General features: G+C 55.9%; 1 protein-coding gene across 7 annotated transcripts in view; it reads right to left on the minus strand.

Moving 5' to 3' along the window:
• The window catches only part of ARHGEF11 (Rho guanine nucleotide exchange factor 11), a 111,796-nt gene that overhangs the window by 1,410 nt on the left and 93,221 nt on the right, over nt 1–17,165 (minus strand). For 6 of the 7 annotated variants that reach the window (XM_069544623.1, XM_069544618.1, XM_069544600.1 and 3 more), the window contains 18 exons: nt 14,144–14,270; nt 10,592–10,771; nt 10,455–10,502; nt 10,061–10,248; nt 9,677–9,823; nt 9,335–9,414; nt 9,109–9,234; nt 8,430–8,547; nt 7,392–7,570; nt 6,775–6,850; nt 6,299–6,466; nt 5,501–5,591; nt 4,610–4,735; nt 4,131–4,192; nt 3,029–3,247; nt 2,311–2,673; nt 1,221–1,316; nt 54–301 (listed from right to left, as the gene is read on the minus strand). In XM_069544623.1, coding sequence (XP_069400724.1) covers nt 54–301; nt 1,221–1,316; nt 2,311–2,673; nt 3,029–3,247; nt 4,131–4,192; nt 4,610–4,735; nt 5,501–5,591; nt 6,299–6,466; nt 6,775–6,850; nt 7,392–7,570; nt 8,430–8,547; nt 9,109–9,234; nt 9,335–9,414; nt 9,677–9,823; nt 10,061–10,248; nt 10,455–10,502; nt 10,592–10,771; nt 14,144–14,270 — 2,642 coding nt within the window. The remainder of the gene's footprint in view (nt 1–53; nt 302–1,220; nt 1,317–2,310; nt 2,674–3,028; nt 3,248–4,130; nt 4,193–4,609; nt 4,736–5,500; nt 5,592–6,298; nt 6,467–6,774; nt 6,851–7,391; nt 7,571–8,429; nt 8,548–9,108; nt 9,235–9,334; nt 9,415–9,676; nt 9,824–10,060; nt 10,249–10,454; nt 10,503–10,591; nt 10,772–14,143; nt 14,271–17,165) is intronic. The other variant, XM_069544610.1, reaches the window with a different exon arrangement.

The raw sequence follows: 17,165 nt of genomic DNA on the forward strand, positions 1-17,165 counted from the left end.
TGTGGGTGACAGGTCTCGGGGACGGACTGTGCTCTGGGGACCTGAGCCCTTACCTTGAGCCGGTTGAGCTTGAGGGTAAGCTGCTCGATGGTGCGGAAGATCATGCCCACATCCCTGAGGGCCAGACTTGGGGGAGAGCAGCTGGGGCGCTTTTGATCTCCATGGCCTCCCTGAAGTGGGGGCTGAGGCTCTGTCTGCCAGGCAGGGAGGCCGTCGGGCTGGGAAGGGCTCGTGTGTGCTCCTGATGGGTCAGTACTTGAGTCAGGGGGTCCTGCCGGCATGCTGACGTAAAAGCAGTTCCCTGTCCCCAGCAAGACAAAGAGATTAGGAGGGAAACAGAGGAAGTCTAAGCAGTCTTCTGCTCCCTCAGTGTTTCCCAGGCTGACCCATGGGCCCAGGGAAGCCACTGAACATGAGCTCAGAGCAGGCTGGCCTCAAGCTGCCTACTAGTCTCCCAAAACCCTTCGCCTTGAGAACCTTCGAGATGGTGATATTACCCAGTGGGGCCCACACCAGGGGAAGACTAAGGAGCTAGTGGTGGAGGTTAAGGGAGAAGGGGCAGGGTGGTTGCGTTTATTCTGGGAAACCGCAGTGGCCCCCATTCCCTGAAGGAAGGGTGAAGAGGGGCGTAAGGGCTTTAGGTGCTTTTGAAGGAGGTGGCTGGGCGCCTCCTTCTTCTGCCCCATCTCAGGCTATGCTGAACTTCAGCACAGCCCCCTCTCCAGTGGCCAATTACTTCGTGATCTTTGAGATAACTCAACTCATCAGAGGGGGTCAGGGACAGCTAGAGAAAGATGCCAAGGGTCCCTGACAGGACAGTCAGTATAGGTAAATGTCCAGGAGCCTGGGAGGCCTCGCAAGCCCTTTTCCACAGTGACACTGACTAGTGTGGTGGTTGGTGTTGGGGGAGAGGGGGCTCAGAAGGTCAGGCTAAGGACACTGCGCTCACCTCCCCCACCTCCTGTAACTCAGCACAGCTGCTTCACTCTGCTGCTCTGAAAGGGGCCTGTGCAGCTCTCAGAGAGGGGCTGGCACAGGTCTGGCCCCCCACCTTGAGGCCCACGGCCTACTCTCTCTGATTCCAGACAGTTGAGGGAGTGTGTATATGGTGCGTGTCCACGTGACTGCAGGCAGGGGTCTAACCCTGGAAGCCCAGCTCTGCCCTCAAGGGCTCCCATTCCAGCCCTGCCTGCCTCTGGCTCCAAGGAGAGGTTCGTTACCCGCAGCCTTTGCTCCGCCTTCCGCTTCGGGTGGCTCAGGCCCTGACGGGCCACTCTCTGGTAGTGCAGGGACCACCTTGCTGCCTGCCACCTCCGCTGCACCAACACCACCACCAGGAAGAGCAGAGACCGAGAGAGAAGGAAAGGGAAGGGAGATGAGCCGGAAGGAGAGGGAGAAAGAAGAGGCGGGTATGGGGCAGGGCGGGGCGGGGCGGGGGGTGAAGAAAAAGAGAAAAGGAAGAACAAAGTAAACACACGATCACACATGATTATACCCCGCGGAGCCACAGAGAACCGCTCCACCAATTCACCAATTCACCAGAGGAGAGAAAAGGAAGGCCAGGTCCCAGAAACCCAGGAAAGAGCGCAGGCCTCGGGCAGGTGGAGAGAAAAATGCTCCTGGAAAAGGAGGCAGAGCTGGGCACGTGGGGGAGGAAAGCAGACGCCCTGGCACTGGTGTGGACGCCCCCCACCCCTCAAGAGCACCCTGCGCTTCACTTCCTCCCCTGCTGCACTCCTCAGGCCAGGCTGCCCTCTCCTCAGCTGACTCTTCCCTCTGTCCTCTGAGCTCTGGCCAGACGAACCTGCCCCGACCCCCGTCCCAGCCAGTCCTGGCTTTTCCCGTCTTAAAACCAGGGCCGCCTAGCTCCCTGCTCATTTCACCAGAGCCCCCAGTCTCACACGGCTCCCCAGCATTGTCCTGCAGCCCCTCCTCTTGGCTCTGCCTCCAGACCCACCCCGCCTCTGCCTCACACATCAGCGCTTCCTTGCTGCTCTCTAAAGCTACCGGCTGGAGCCCTCTGACTTGTGCCACAGTGATATCCTCATAATGAATGAAGTCCAGAGGGGCTTTAGAATTTCTCCCAGGGTCACAGGGGTATTAAGTAACGGAGCTAGGACTCTGCACCTTGGCTGTCTGACCCCAAAGCCTTTACACGATGTCAGCGTGTCATCTTGCCCAGGATCGGGACAAACCTCTGCACACAGGGCTTCCAGACAGGGGCGCGGGAAGCAGCCAGCTGGAAGACTCAATGCTCCCCTAGCAAAGCTGGCCATGTGCCCCCCCAGGGGACACCCCAACTTACTTTACCTTTTCTTACAACTTTGTAACTTCCTGTGCCCTCTGTGCTTGAAGCTTCTTCCTCCGGATTCTTGTCTAGCTCGGAAGATTCCCAGATCCCAGAATTCCTGGTCCTTGGGGGCAGTTGTTCCAGAGAACGCAAAGCCATGTTCTCCTGCCCTGGCTGGCTCCACTCTGGCCCCGAGAGTGGGGCCTTGTCCCCTTCAGCCCCAGTAGGAGCTCGCCCGGGGGAGCCTGGGTCCCAGGGGTGCAAAGTGATGCTGTTGATGGAGGGTGTAGGGGTCAGGTCGTCCTCGGGCTCCCCAGCAGCTCGTGGGTCCGTGGGGTGACCAGGCAGCAGGCTCCACAGGATCAGGTGCCGCAGGTTCTCCACTGGAGGGGAAACGGGGGGACGGCTTCCTGGACACAGGACCGCACACCTGGCCATGGCGGGGGTGGGTGCAGAGGAGGTGGGGGGCTGCTGCTCCCTTCCCTGCCCCCCCCCCCCCCGAGTGACACTGCCTCTGCAGTCACAGGGTGGAGCTGGGGGACCTTGGCCAACCAGCTAGGGGGCGGGCTGAAGGCTGGGGCGGGAGGACAGGAACAACAACGGTCTCTCTGCATCCTTCTCTCCTCGAGCACAACTCAGGACGAGCCTCTGAGCAGGCCGAGTGGGGTACGGGCCTGTTGACGCTGGCCAAGCTGCTGGGGCACTGTGGGCTGACAGCCAGGGCCAGGAGGCACTCACCGTCCTCCAGGGCTGCGTCGGCGAGTCCTTCCATGAACAGAGGGCCTGGGAGGGGCAGGAGGATGGGGTCCCTCGTCCTGCTTCCCCTGGGCTCGCTGTCCAGCGAGGCAGAAGAGTGAGGCAGCGCCCCCAGCTCCTCTTCCTCCACGCTGCCCTCCTGCTCAGCATCTGCCAGCAGGGCCGAGTGCTTCCCTTGGACCCTCTGCGGGCACCCCATGCCTGTTTCGGATGGGAGGACAGTGTAAAGCCGGGAAAGAGGGAGGGCATGTACAGGCTGATCCCAGGTCCAGCTTCGGGTTCAAGGGGCTAGGAACACTGCCTCATTCATTCCACAGTGTTTACTGAGCCTCAGTCATGGCCAGGCACTGTCCCAGGTTCCTGGCACACATCAGCAGAAAAAAACAGAGGTCCCTGCCCTGTGGAACTTAAATTCTAATTGACGAACACAGAGAAAAAGAAAATAAGTAAATTAACTACATGAATTAGCTAAGAAGTGCGATAGGAAAGAAAAAACCACACGCGGGGGTATGGGAGATCAGGAACGCTGGTATTAAGCCGAGTGGTCAACGAAGGCACTAGGTGCAAAGCTGACGATCTATCTGCCCAAAGACTTGAAGTGGGGCGGGAGTTAAGAGAGGCATTCCAGCGGAAGGAAAGTGAACACAGACCCAGCCAGGGGTCCTGCTCACGGAGAGTCCTCTCTGAACTTGAGGCGGTAAGTTACTTCACACTAAAAACTCAACAAGAGTTCTGCTGGGGACCCTCGTGCCCCTGTCGACCCCATCCTACTGACTGTATCTTCAGCCCTCTGAGCGCCACTCCCCACCCCCACCCGCAGGATTCCCGTGCCAGCCCATCTCTAAGAGCATCCCGTTCTCCATCAGGAGCCGCCAGACTCTACCCGACTGCCCCCTCTTCCTCCTCAGGGGGAAGCTCTGTTCAGTTGAGCCTGTTCTTTCCTCTTCCAGCCCTCCTTCCTCCTTCTGCTTTTCTCTGTTCTTATGGCCCTTTATAGCTCTCTCCCACCACCCCAGCCACCTCCTTACCTGTGCCTACAGAGTGAGCTGGATCGGGCCCCCACAGAGACAGCTCAGGGACTTACCTCCTGGGGCTGCCTCAGGCTCCGCTTCACCACGGAACACCTCGGAGTCATCTGGTCCTGCCCTGCAGGGAGAAACCGCCACGGTGAGAGGGGCCTGCCTGCCTGGAGCTCTGGCTCTCTGCCAGCTGGGAGGTGGCCACGTCATGAAATTCCACTCTGGCCGCCTGAGTTCACGGGGCAATGCAGGAGCAGGGCCCAGGAACGCAGTGGCTTAGATTTCAGACCTGCTGTCTGGTGAGCAACCTGGAGAGCAGGGTGGGTGCATTCTGCCCCCCACCCCCACAATTCAGGCACAGTCTGAGCAGGGCAATGCGGGGAAGGCCAGGCAGGGACAGAAGGTGGAGGTGCAGGCGTGCCTTACTCCGCCTGCCCGCTAACACCTGGCAGCTGAGGCTGTCCAGCCCAGGGAGGAAGTGCTCAGAAGCAGCACATGAGTGGCCTGGAGTGGGGATGGTGAGCGGGCCTGGAGGGCTGCGTACCTGCTGGGTGTGGGGCTCCGGTCGGCTGGCTCCTGGGGGCCTGGGGGCGGGGGGTGGATGGGTGTCGGGGCAGCTCCGGGGAGCCTGGTGGCATTCCGAACAGCCTCTTCTAAGAGCTCCATCCACCTGTTGCTCGGCAGGAAAAGAGAGGTCTGGTGGCGACAAGAGGACAGAGGAGCAGCGTCTCCCCCACCAACCCCGAGTCAGAGCTGCGAGGCCCTTTGCCAGAACCTGCCCTGAGGACCCTCTGCCCAGTGGGGGGCCCGCCGCCCGTGCAGTTCTGACTGGCTGCCCCACTTGGGGCGGGTCTATGTTACTCGCAGCTACCAACTGCTGAACACCAACACTGTTAGGCTCTGCGCTCTGCATTCTGTTCTCGCTCAATGTAACTCCCAAGAGGCAGCGCCATCCGCAGTCACAGATGAACGCCCCGAGAAACTGTCTGGCCCAAGCTGTCTCTGGCCTCTGGGTCAGACAGGCTACTACTGAGGCTGGCTACTGTCGGGAACACGGGCGGGTGGATGCCGTGGGGTGGAGATGAGAGTTTTGGAGGCAAACACCTCTGAAGAATGCGGGCATTTAAAACACTTGATAGAGAAAGAGAAGAACCACCCAAGGGAAGGGAGAGGGCCAGAGGAAGGAGAGGCGCAGCGGGCTGGCTGGAAGACCGCTGGTGGCGCCTCCTTCCTCGGACAGGCCGCTCATGGGGTCAGGGATGGCGATCCCAAAAGCCTCTCTGCGTCTGTCTTATCTCCCTCTTCTGCGTCAAGGCCCCATCCTCTAACCACTCTGGGCCCAGTCCTGGTCTCACTGTCCAAGTCCTCACACACCGCCCTGGTCCCACGGGGATGGCAGTTACGCGGGACTGCCCCGCTTCCCAGCAATCCTCACGTGTTCTTGTCTGATGATGTCAAAGCCACCAGCTCGTAGATCTGAGGTGGGCCCAACTCAGAGGTACAGATGATGAAGAAGGCCCGTTTATCTGTGCGGAAGACAGAAGCAGAAGGGTCTGTACTGGGGGCAGCAGAGGCATGACTGCAGCCTGGGTCGGCTGACAAAGTGTGGACTTGAAACCCTGACCCTCAACCGGATGGAGAATGCAGCGCTAGCTGGACCTAGGTCATTGGGTTCCACTTACAGAAGGGCAGAGGCCATTCTGGTTCCTCTAATGCCACTTTCATAGTCGCTGCCTCCCGCTTTCCTCACGGTGAGGGCTGAGGGTTATAAAACCACATCACACCCATCCTCCCTTTCCACCTCCCCCAAGAGACAGGCATTGCATCACTCCCCACGCCACAGCTGAGGAAAGCGAGCCCAGAGCCCTTCTTGTACATGCTCCACTTCCCACTAACGTGCTCCGAGCACGGGGCTGGGCTCTGGCCTGTGGGTGTGAACTCTGCCTGTCCCTCCTGCAGCAGGAAGGCATGTCCTACTCGTCTCTGCCCAGTTCTGCTTCCTCATCCTCAGGCCACCCTCGGTGCTCACATCCCATCCTGCCTGCGCCAGGCTGTCCACCTTCATCCCCATCCTACCCCGTACTGAACCACATCTTCCTGCTTAGATGAGTCAGGGTAGAAGGAAAGTCACACAGGCAGGCCAGTAGGCTCATCACCCAGCGCTCACTGGACGTGAGTACCAGGGCTCATGGCCTGGGGCCTGGGCCAGCTGGGGCCGTCTCCTTGTGGGTACCTGTGGCCACTGAGCGGACGAGCACAGCGTTGAGCTTGAGCACGGGGCTGAAGGTCTGCTTGCTGTCTGAGGAGCCCACGGCCATCTTGCTGTGGCACTTGAGCAGCAGCTTCTCGTCCTGTTTCTGCAGCAGCACCAGGAGGTCCTCCAGCAGCAGCACGTGGAGGTCTGGAGGAGGGCGGTGCTGGTGAGGGGTTCCCCGCCGCCTGCTCCGCCCTCACCAATACCTGGGACACCAGAGGCTCCTGGATGGTCGTCCTCAGGGTCTGCGAAGCCCTGGAGTCTGGTGACCTGCTTAGGTTTTGGTCCTCCCTCCCCATGCTGTGCTCCAGGTGCCCTGAGCTCTCAACCCCAGTGGTGTTTGGAGCTGCCTCCCAGCTACCTTAAGAGCGCCAGGTACAGGGCTGATGATCCAGAGAGGAAGAGCACGGGTGATGCCCTAGATTCCCTCTTGGCCCCAGGCCCCTGGCGCTTACCCAAGGTCTTATCCTTGCTGATCCTCCAGGTCAGAGGCCCCTCGTGGATCATCTTTCTGGTTGTAAGATCCAAACTCTGTTAAAGAGACACCATTCATTCAACAAGCATCTGAAAACCTAGACTCTATGCTAAGGTGCTGCGCATCGGTGGTGTGAACAAGAACTAGTCCCTTGCCCTCACGCTCTTGTGGGGGATGCAGACAAGTAAAAAGGCAACTGCAAGGTCACGGGCCACGTGCTGTGCCTGGGGATACACTGGTGGCCCTGGCGGGGGTCTCCCTACCCCCTACCCCACGCTGCTGATCCTCCTAAGGGGGTCCTGCCCGTGCCTTCAGCTTTATTTCCTCCCACACGGCCTTCACTGGTACCTTGAGTCTATTCCCACCTCCTGCTCTCCCAGGCTGAGTTCTCACATCCAGCCTCTGTAGTCGGGCTGTTTGCCCTTGTCTGTCTAGGGACAAGGTGACAACAGTAACCGGTGCTGTGCAACTCCAGGCTCTCATCACACGCCCTTTTACAAATGGGCACAGGTCTCGTCCCCCTAGTACTCTCCAGGTCTGAGCAGACTGCTGCTCCTGAGGAGGCCTGAGAAGTGTGTGTGCCTGTGGGGCCCTGACCTTGAACTCTGCTGCCAGGGGGTTGCTGGCCCTCTCCAGGGAGGTGGTGTCCAGGCGCTTCTGGTAGCCTTCCAGACGGTGCCGGTTTTCTGTCTGCTTTACTGCTTCGTTCACATACTTGAGAATTTCCCGGCACTGGTCCCGGGCCCGGCAGAGTTTCTCGTACTCAGAGGTGCCGCCTGCCCACAGGGTAACGAGGGGTTTTTAGGGCTCCTGCCAGATGAGTCTGCCAGAGCCTGCCAGGAGCTGGCTACCGACCCACGTTAGCGGGCCACCGGGGCCAGCTAGTCACACATCACGGGCATGGTGGAGATATGCCACCTGGCCAACTTGGACCTCAAACGTAAGGATGACATATTCTGAGGATCCATAGGCTTCAGACCTCTGCTCTGCAGACACTGATGGCTCTTGGGAATTCCTGCCTAGCTACAACTGGCTCTACAGGTGTGGGGACATGGATGGGGACTGAGGGAGCGATGGCGCCTCCCTCTAAGAACAGCGGGGTGCGGGTCCTTCCCACTTCTCCACGCTGACGCCAACGTCTCCAACTTGAGGGTGGTGAAAGGTGCTCGGGATCCCAGGGACAGTGACGACCTGGGGCTATACTCCCTATTCAGCTTGGTCCCCTACTCCTCTGGAGTAACTCACCATGCACGGCTGTATCTTTTGTGCATCGCAACGCCCCCAGAGAAGTAGAGCAGGGGGCATGAATGGGACTGAAATCCAGTCACAACCTCTGGTGCAGGACCATGCCCCTCAGAGGAGCCAAGGTGCCCTGTGTGCCAACCCCACATCATCAGAGGCTTCACTCCCATCTGCACAGAGGCCCCACACAGGCCGGCGGCAGCCTGTACCTCCTCCTGTGCCGAGCACCTTATTTATTGCCAAAGCACGTTACAGTGGTTATCTTCTCTGAGACTGACCGTAAGAACACAGGGATGGAGACCCTCAAGACCAGAGAGGTCAAGTGCCTTGCTAAGGCCACAGAGCAGGCCTGTGCCCGAGCCGGGCTGTGGGCCAGGCGCCTGTCGGCCCTACCCTCCGTGTGCTTGATGATGCTCTCCAGCAGCAGCGGGTACTTGGTGAGCCGCTGCATCTCGGAGACGATGAGGTCCCGCAGCTGCAGTCGCCGGCACTGAGGGTGGCTCTCGGCCTCCTACGTGGAAGGGCACACAGAGGAAGACGGCAGCCCGGGTTAGGAGCTGGCTTGTGGGCTCAGGACCCACAGGATGGGACAGATGCTAAATAGGTCCAAATTCCAGAAGAGTCACTCAGAAATGGTGGTGGCAGCTTCTTGCTTTGATATTTAGGAAAAAGCTGGGGGGGGGGGGCGGAGACAACAGCCCAAGAAAGGGACATGGTCAAACCACGTAAAGCAAGGACTATTCCCACTTTATAGACAAAAAAACTGAGATCCATCTGAGTAAATACAGGCACTAGTAGGTGAGCGGGGCCATCTGATGGCAAGTCTGGTGTCTCTGTCTCGAGAGCAGTTATATGTCGGTGTTTCTGAAGAAGGGGCCGGGGACGGTGTGGATGGAGCAGGACTGCTGGTCACCGACCCTGGCAGAGAGGGGAGGCCAGGGTGCCTGGAGCTGGGGGCCAGCGGGGCAGCCTGGGAGATCATGGGTCGACCTGGTCAACTCTCCCCCTCAGCCTCACTGAACCAAGACTGGACTGGCTGGTTTCAGAGGCGACAAGCAGAGGCCAAGCGTACCTGCATGAAGAGCTGGAACCGGCTCTCCTTGCGCTGCCTGGTCTTGATCAGCTCCAGGGCGACGGACTGATAGGAGCAGAACTGTGCGGCCACCTCCTGGAGCTCCTCCCGGGCAGGGCCGTCAAACTGACAGGGAGAACGGACACCACATAGCCCACCTCACACCCCTGCCTGGAACCTCTCCCCCTCTTCCTCCAAGGCCTCCCTGGGGCCTGGGCAGCCATACCCGAGCCAGCATGAGGTCACTGACTTCTTTGATAATGGGGCCCTCCTCCCGGAGCTTCCTCATAGCTTCACACCAGGAATCTGGGGCAAGGAGAGAAGACAGAAGCGCCTGGGGTTGAGCTGCGTGGCCAGGCCCTTGGTGACGGGGGAAGAGGGCTCTGAGGGTCATGCTGTCCGGGCAGGGTCTGGGAGCCACTTCACTCGTGGGGGAGTTGGAATGCTGGCTTCAGGCTGGGCATCAGGTTCTCCCACCAAAGAGGAGAGGCAGGGGCTGTGTGCTCGGGGGTCCTGGCATGTGGGCAGAAATCTGGCCGGGGGCGGGGGCGGGCGGGGGGCTCCTCACTGTGGATCTCGATGAGCTCGGGCAGGTTGGGGAAGAGCCGGGCCAGCTCCTCGCGGGGCAGCAGGCCCTCCTTCTTCATCCGCTGGTAGAAGATCAGGTCAAGGACCCGGAGTGTGCGCAGATGGGACGCCTCAGTCACGAACAGCTCTGAGCAGGTGCAGGGATAAGGAGGGCCAGAGAGACAGCGGGACAGCCATCAGCAAGGCTATACTGGGACCTCTCCTGAAGGCCAGGATGCAGGCGGTCCTCACAGGAATCACAGCATGGGCCGGCTGTGCCCCTAAGGCCCCACCCTCTCTTCTCTACCACACTTTGTGTCTGAGGTGCTCTGCACCTGTTACCACACAAGTCAGCGTGGAAGTAGGGAGAGGCAGCTGGTCTCACCGTTGATGACCTCCTGCCGGTCAATCTCCCTTTGGCTCAGCCTGGCCACCACATCCTTGCCCACTGTGTGCTGCCAGTTCTGGGTGTCTGGCTCTGGCTCCAGGTCAGACAGCTGGCCCAGATCATCTTCTAGCAGGTTAGGGAGGAGGGCGTCTGTGCCGAACCCCAAGTTGGGGGACTCGATACTCCTGGGGTAAAAGAGGTGGCGGCTCAGTGCCACACGGAGCAAGAGGTCAAATGTGGGGTGTGTCCCCCACTCTCCTGCCCAACCTGCTTGTCCTGGGCCCTGGGAAACCAGGGGGCCAGGAAGAGGAGCTGCACCACCAACAGGCCAGCAGAAGGCACGGCTGGGTCAGGGACACCTAACAGAGACGCTGCTACACCCATCACTCACCTGCGGCCCATTTTGGGGGTGAAGGGAGGGGTTGGGTTCTCAAGAGACCTGTGGAGAGAATGTCAACTCTCAGCCACCCTCTGCTGCCTGGTCCCCAAGATACCAGTGGGCGGAGCCCTCCCCCGAGCCCCGCCCACCTGGTGGAGAGGCTGGAGGCAGATGAGGAGGCTGACTGGTGGAGGCGGGCGGCCTCCGCGGCGGCGTCCATGTCCACGTCGCTGCGAGAGCGGGGCACATTCTCCGCCTTCCGGGACCGCTTCATCTCCTCCCGGCCCTTCAGGCTCTCAGAGCGGCCCAGGCGAATCTCTGAGCGTGAACTGGGTGGAAATAGCAAGAGATGTGGGGTCCCACCTCTGACCAGCTCTGACCTGCTACTCCCTCTCAGGGCCTGCCTCTGCTCTGTAGGCTTCCACTCCAAACACCAGACCCAATGTGCCCAAACTCCCGGCGGCAAACGCTGCTCAGTGACAAACCGCTTTTACTACAGACTCCTTCCTCTCCCCAGCGAGGCTCCATGGACAGAGCCTCTCGTCTTCCTCTTTCTTTTTAAAAATTTTTATTTATTGATCTTTTGGCTGTGCCGGGTCTTCGTTGCTCTGCGGGCTTTTCTCTAGCTGCGCTGTGCGTGGGCCACTTATCGTGGTGGCTTCCCTTGTTGAAGAGCACGGGCTCTAGGGCATACAAGCTTCAGGAGCTTCAGACCTGGGCTCAGCACCCGTGGTTCCCAGGCTCAACAGTGGTGGCCCCGCAGGCTTAGCTGCTCCGCCGCATGTAGGATCTTCCCAGAGCAGGGATCGAACCCGTGTCTCCTGCACTGGCAGGCAGATACTTTACCACTGAGCCACCAGGGAAGCCTTCATCTTCCTCCTGACTGATCAGAAAGGGATACCCAAAGGAAGCTAAAATCTGGGACTTAACAGAATCAGACTGGTGGGGTATCTGGATGCCAAAGACCCCGAGTCCCCATCAGGCTGCTGTGGACACCAAAGTCTAACACCAGGAACCATGAGGTCCTACCCTCCCTGCCCCTGCCATCTCCTGGCTGGCCCACCTGGCCCTCTGCTCTGGAATGGGTTGGTGCCCACCATGGACTCTGCTTCTAAGAGGGAAGTACAAGCACCCCCTGAACACACTCTTTAGCATTCTCCATACTGTCAGAAAAGTCTATCTGAATTCCCATGCCTCCAGTTGTGATGTGGATTGTGGATTTCTTCTGTTCTTATCCTGAGAGCATCCCTTCTAGGCTTCCAGCCCCCTCGGAGCAGAGCAGCTTGGAAGGGTCCTTCAGGGGCATGCTTACTGATGCGCAGAAACCTGCCCCCTGGCCTGCCATTCTTGCTCACTGAGTGTCTGTGGGGCTTGAGATGCTGGCGACTGGGTGCTGCTCTTCTCCAAGTCCTGCAGTGCATCAGCCCGGTGACAGCTGGCATCTCTGACCCCTAGCTGCCCCAGGATGGCGCCTCCCCCCATGGCCCTGCTCGGCTGGTTCTTTGCTGACATTATCGCTAATCTATTTCCTGCTCTGCATCTAGGACCACAGAAGGCCTGGGGAGTCTGGAGAGTTCTTAATAGCACAGCAGACTGCTGCAGAGAAGGAGCCAAATGGCTTGGTCTCCATTCATCAAGTCTCTCTGAACTGCCAAAGGATCCAAATGCTGCTCCCCTCTGGGTCCCCATGGTTTGCCTGCAGGGTCAGAACCCATACTTGTCAGCTGATCCCCTACTGAACTCATTCCTTGAAGCCTGTCAGAACAATGCCAACACAGACTACCTCAAAACACTTGCGCCAGTGCCCTACAATGGGTCACTTGAGCGTCTCATCAAACCTTGTGCAATGAGGTTCCTGGGGCTTCTTTCAAGTACCCAGAAGTGAGCAACGATCCCAAGAAGAAGGAAGGCATACAACCCTTCTCTAGCCAAAAGTTCCTAGGTTACTGCTGTCTAGAATTGGGGGCTTCTTTTGGCTCAGAGGTTAAAGCGTCTGCCTGGAATGCGGGAGACCCGGGTTCGATCCCTGGGTTGGGAAGATCCCCTGGAGAAGGCAATGGCAACCCACTCCAGTACTCTTGCCTGGAGAATCCCATGGAGGGAGGAGCCTGGTAGGCTACTAGTCCATGGGGTCGCAAAGAGTTGGACACAACTGGGCGACTTCACTTCACTATACCTGTTTAGTTTCTACAAAAACCTGTGACACACTATGCTGCTGATGTCATTTCTTCCAAGACTGCCAGTGAATTTATAATCGTCAAATCCAAATGCTTCTGCTAAGAGTGGATTTAGGATCCTCATCAATGTCTCAGGGCAAATTTACCTAACAACTTTAAGAATACGTTGACAAATGGTCTCAAATATTTCCTCAAAGTGCTGACAATATATCTTATAATTGTATATTTGACACATCTATAAGATCACACCTACCTCAGCAATCATATAATTTGTATACTTAACTTACTCAATAATATTAGAACTCAACCTCTGTTGTTGTTTTGTTGTTTAGGTGTTAAGTTTTGTCTGACTCTTTGCAACCCCATGGACTGTAGCCCACTGTCCAGGGGACTTCCCCAGGCAAGAATACTGGAGGGGGTTGCTGGGGTTGCTGCTTCTTTCTCCAGGGGATCTCAGCTCTGACCCCAGCACAAATCTAACCTTTATTTTGCCTAAATCTTTGTTAATTCTCACTATGGCAAAACCTTTTAACATATATTAAGCTTGTAGAGGCTTAGTATAAACAGAACGGAGTAGCCCTGCGCACAAGCAGGAATTCTGATAACTAGTTTTTCAGGGGTAAAATGAATGGTTTGATTGTGCAGGCTGACTCATGCCTTTGGGCCTGCGTATAGTGCAGCTCAGCAGTGTACACAAGAACTAGTTTTGTACACACAGACCACATTTATTATACCTCAAGTGTGACTTAAGGAAGGTGCAAGGATGTTTCTGACTACAGGCAGTTTTTACTTTAAGGCTGGCTGTAGAATGTTAGACCTAACTTGACGGTTGTCAGGTCAGTCAAGAGCAAGTCCAAGAGGACGTGTCAATGCTAGAGAAGGATTCCTGGAACCCGGCTAAAGATGGAGAACGTGAGCAACACCACAGCCTCCGCTCCCCTTGTTCCTCTAGAAGAATAGTTCATTTTGAATTAATGGCCTTTGTATCTCTTTGGTGAGATGGATATCTGATGCCCATTATGCTATCTGCCTTTGTAGCACCCAACAGAGCCTCATCTTTAGCTCTCTTCTTCATGGGCACCAAAGACTGTCTTAACTCAACTTCCTTATTTTCCAAGATTCCCCTTCGCCAGCCCCCTCCACACCCCCACCCCTAACCTGGACTCTTCTCTAGCTGTGTCATTTAGGGTTTCCTGACTGGTTGCTTTATAACACAATCTAGCTCATTCTTAGTGTGGAGGCTGCTGAGTGGCCAGGGAGTGAATCCAAAGGAATTTTAAAGGCACATGACTCCTGCCAGAAGGTCAGGGGCCCTGCTCTCTCGCCTGCTGGCCTGACCACCAGCACACAGTATGTCTTCTTCTGAAGACACCCAGGCAGGAAAGTTGGGGGAGAGGGAGAGGGCGCTACAGCGGGAGCCTTACAGTATAGTGGGGGGTAAAGCAGCTGGCACTGAGCCCTGCTCCGACCCTGCCAGCGCTCCCCTCTCTGGGCAGCCAGCAGGCCCCGTCCAGCCACTGTTACCTGTTGCTCTCCAGCAGGTCCTCGGGAAAGCTTCCTGTTGAGAGGCGCTGTGTCCCGGGTTCCGGGGCGTCATACTGCTGGTTGTTCTCAAAGTGCTGAATGATGTTCCTCACGTTGCCAGGTTTGACTGGAAGCAGAAAGATAATGAAAGATACTCTGCTTTTGGTTCAGGGACGACTCCTCAGGGCCCTCACTCCCCTCGAGCCCAGAAGACAGGGATGAGTGAGCATGGATGAGAACAGTATGGGGTTGAGAGTCAGGAGACACGGTGCGAGTTCTGGCTCTTCCACTGTGGGGTGTGGCGCACGCAGCGCCCCCACCTTTCTGGGGTTACTCTTTCTTCAGGTGCAAAACCAGCGGCTTTGGAAATACATCTGCGCTGCGTATTTCTTTTGGTTTGCACATTCTTTATTACAATGACTCTCACACTTAAGAATCGTTAATGAATTTCTAGGTTTTTCCCAAGAGCCATATACAGGCTTAAAAAATATCCAGGAAGACCAAAAACACATCTACCTGTAATTTGGCCAGGTTGCCAAATTATACCAAGCACTTTTCAAATTTATATCACTTTTAGAGTTCGCCATTGTGTTTTTCCTCGACTTGCCTTCCTGTTCTTTCTGCCTCCACCCCTGCCTCTTCATCTCTATCATTAAAGAATCAGACACTTCATTACCAGTGGTGGGTGGGGAATGGGTCTGAGAAGGACAGATGTCACGCTCTGGCATTCAAAGCTAAGACAAAAGAGAGCTGTCTGTGTTCCAAGTAGAGAGGGCAGGTTAAGAGCAAAAAGGCATAGGTGGTATTACCACATGGAGACCCTGGAGAAGAAAGCTCAGGCTGGGGGCGCAGTGGCTCCCATCTTCAAAGAGGATCTGCAAAGCTCCAGGTCCAGGCTGTCAGAACAAGAGATGGGCTAAAGATGCCACTCTGCCTGGACCAACAGGAGAAATAAGTGGGATGCAGACGGCAAGACAAATATCCCTGGACACCAGGCCCTGATCCTATCTGTACCAACCAGAGACTCTGCCATTGACATACACAAATCTAAATCTCCCTGTGGATCTAAACCTGAGATTGGTAAGAAAATTTCCAAGCCAGAAGAAACAGGAAAACATTTAACTGGGCTCTTCAAAGCTCACCATTCCACACCCTTTAGAGAGGCAACGCTTTTCTGAAACTGCAGAATAGGAGGTTGTGTGTATGTGGTAGGAGTCGAGGCTGTTGCCGTCACTCTCATTTTGGAGGTTACAGTCAGAGCTGCCTGTCCCAGAAGGAGCCAGGGGCAGCTGTGCAGCCACAGCCCGGAGCATCCCTGGCTGGGGGATGATGCGGGAGCCTGCGAACGTCCTAGAACACAGCAACTCCGGGCAGAGCCCATTGTTCCCCCTCCCCTGGGCCACCTGGAAAAGGCCCAGTTCTTGGGATATAGTTACACCCTAGCTTACACCCCAGATAAGGAGCAGGTGTGGCCCTGAGATTTGGTATAACTGGATAACCCAGAGTAACAGGGGAAAAAACACGTCGAAAGGAACGCATTTTTGAAAAGAGCAAAGTTTTTACCAGCAGCCTTTGCTCTCCTTCCTCCATTCTTTGAATAACAATGAAACAAAGTAAAAGTGAATTATTTGTCACTAACAATCAGATACATTAACTAACAAATCAGGCTAACAGCTGATGATCATAAATGGCAAGTTTCTCAGTAAACGAGGTTTTCTAGCTTTGGTGGGTGTTTGGTTTCAGATGCGCATACAGATTTGTCTGATGTCCTGGGAACTTGAGAACATCAAATCAAATCATGCGATGACAACAGAAAGATCTGACTCAAAGAGATGGTGAATACCCAGCATCCTTATCCTGCTCCTGGGATCAGCAACTCCACCCTGGGTGTTCTTGGCCCCTCTCAGGCTGACTCAAAGCAAGCAGCCGGGGCAGGTCTTAGGCATGCTGCTTACCTCATGCCCACCTCAAGGAGGGTGGATGGGAGGAAGTATGTGCTAAGAAATAAAAGTCTGGGTTTCAAGGCCATTCTTTCATTTTTTCCATTGTTTTACAGACTCCCCCCTCCCCCTGCCCCAATAATTCTTTACTTTTATTGTTTAAAATAGCATAACAAGGCTAGGGATTTAACTTTAAAAATAACTTTGAAAATCATTATTCTAAATCATCATTTTATATAAAGTGAATTCTAGCAATTGATTAAACTTCTGATTGCATCTCACTGCTCTTATTCCCTTTGATTTACTATCGAACCTAGAGAATATTAATCACTTAATTAAATCTAAGCATATGGACTTCACGGATGGGAAAAGAACCTGTCTGGTTCCAGGTTCTAAGTTTCTTTGGGTTAATGCCAATTATATATGTATTTATTTTTAAAAATACACAGATTTTAGAAGATATTAGGTCCTCTAACATACATACATTAAAGTCATTCTTTTTAAATGTTGCAGCGACACTGGCAAAGTTTTAAAGAGTCAGAAGAGATGCAAGTGCTGCACAGAAGGGCTTAAGCAAAGGAGATGACAGAAATTAAAATGCCTCAAGGTAAAACTGCTGAAGACCCATTATTAGCTAAAAAACAAACAAACAAAAAAAACCCCACATAACATTCAAAAAATGAGGATTTTATTACAGCAACTGAAAACGAAAACCTGGGGAGCTTGTGCAGGACGTTTCAGTGTGAGAGTTCCCCTCACTTACACAGAGCCTGGACTTTTGGAGCCGCCCACAGGGAGGTGACAGAACGAGAGAAAGGCCTCAGGTCACGGAACATCCCGGAGGGCCCAGGAGCTGGCCTCTGCCAGCACCGCCAGGAGGCGCTGTACCTGGGGGGCAGCGGCCCGGCCCCTCCCACCCTGCGTCAGGCAGTAGACTCCTGTGCCCAGCATGAGGGCAGGAGGCCCTGGCAGGGGCTTGTCCTGGGGAGCTTTAGCAGCATGGAGCCACACACAGGGGCAATGGAGTGCGGAAAGGGAGGAAGGATGGGCAGAATGGGAGAAGATGAAGGAGAGGGGAAGGA

Source organism: Ovis canadensis, chromosome 1 (genome assembly GCF_042477335.2).
Source record: "Ovis canadensis isolate MfBH-ARS-UI-01 breed Bighorn chromosome 1, ARS-UI_OviCan_v2, whole genome shotgun sequence".
Lineage (NCBI taxonomy): Eukaryota > Metazoa > Chordata > Mammalia > Artiodactyla > Bovidae > Ovis > Ovis canadensis.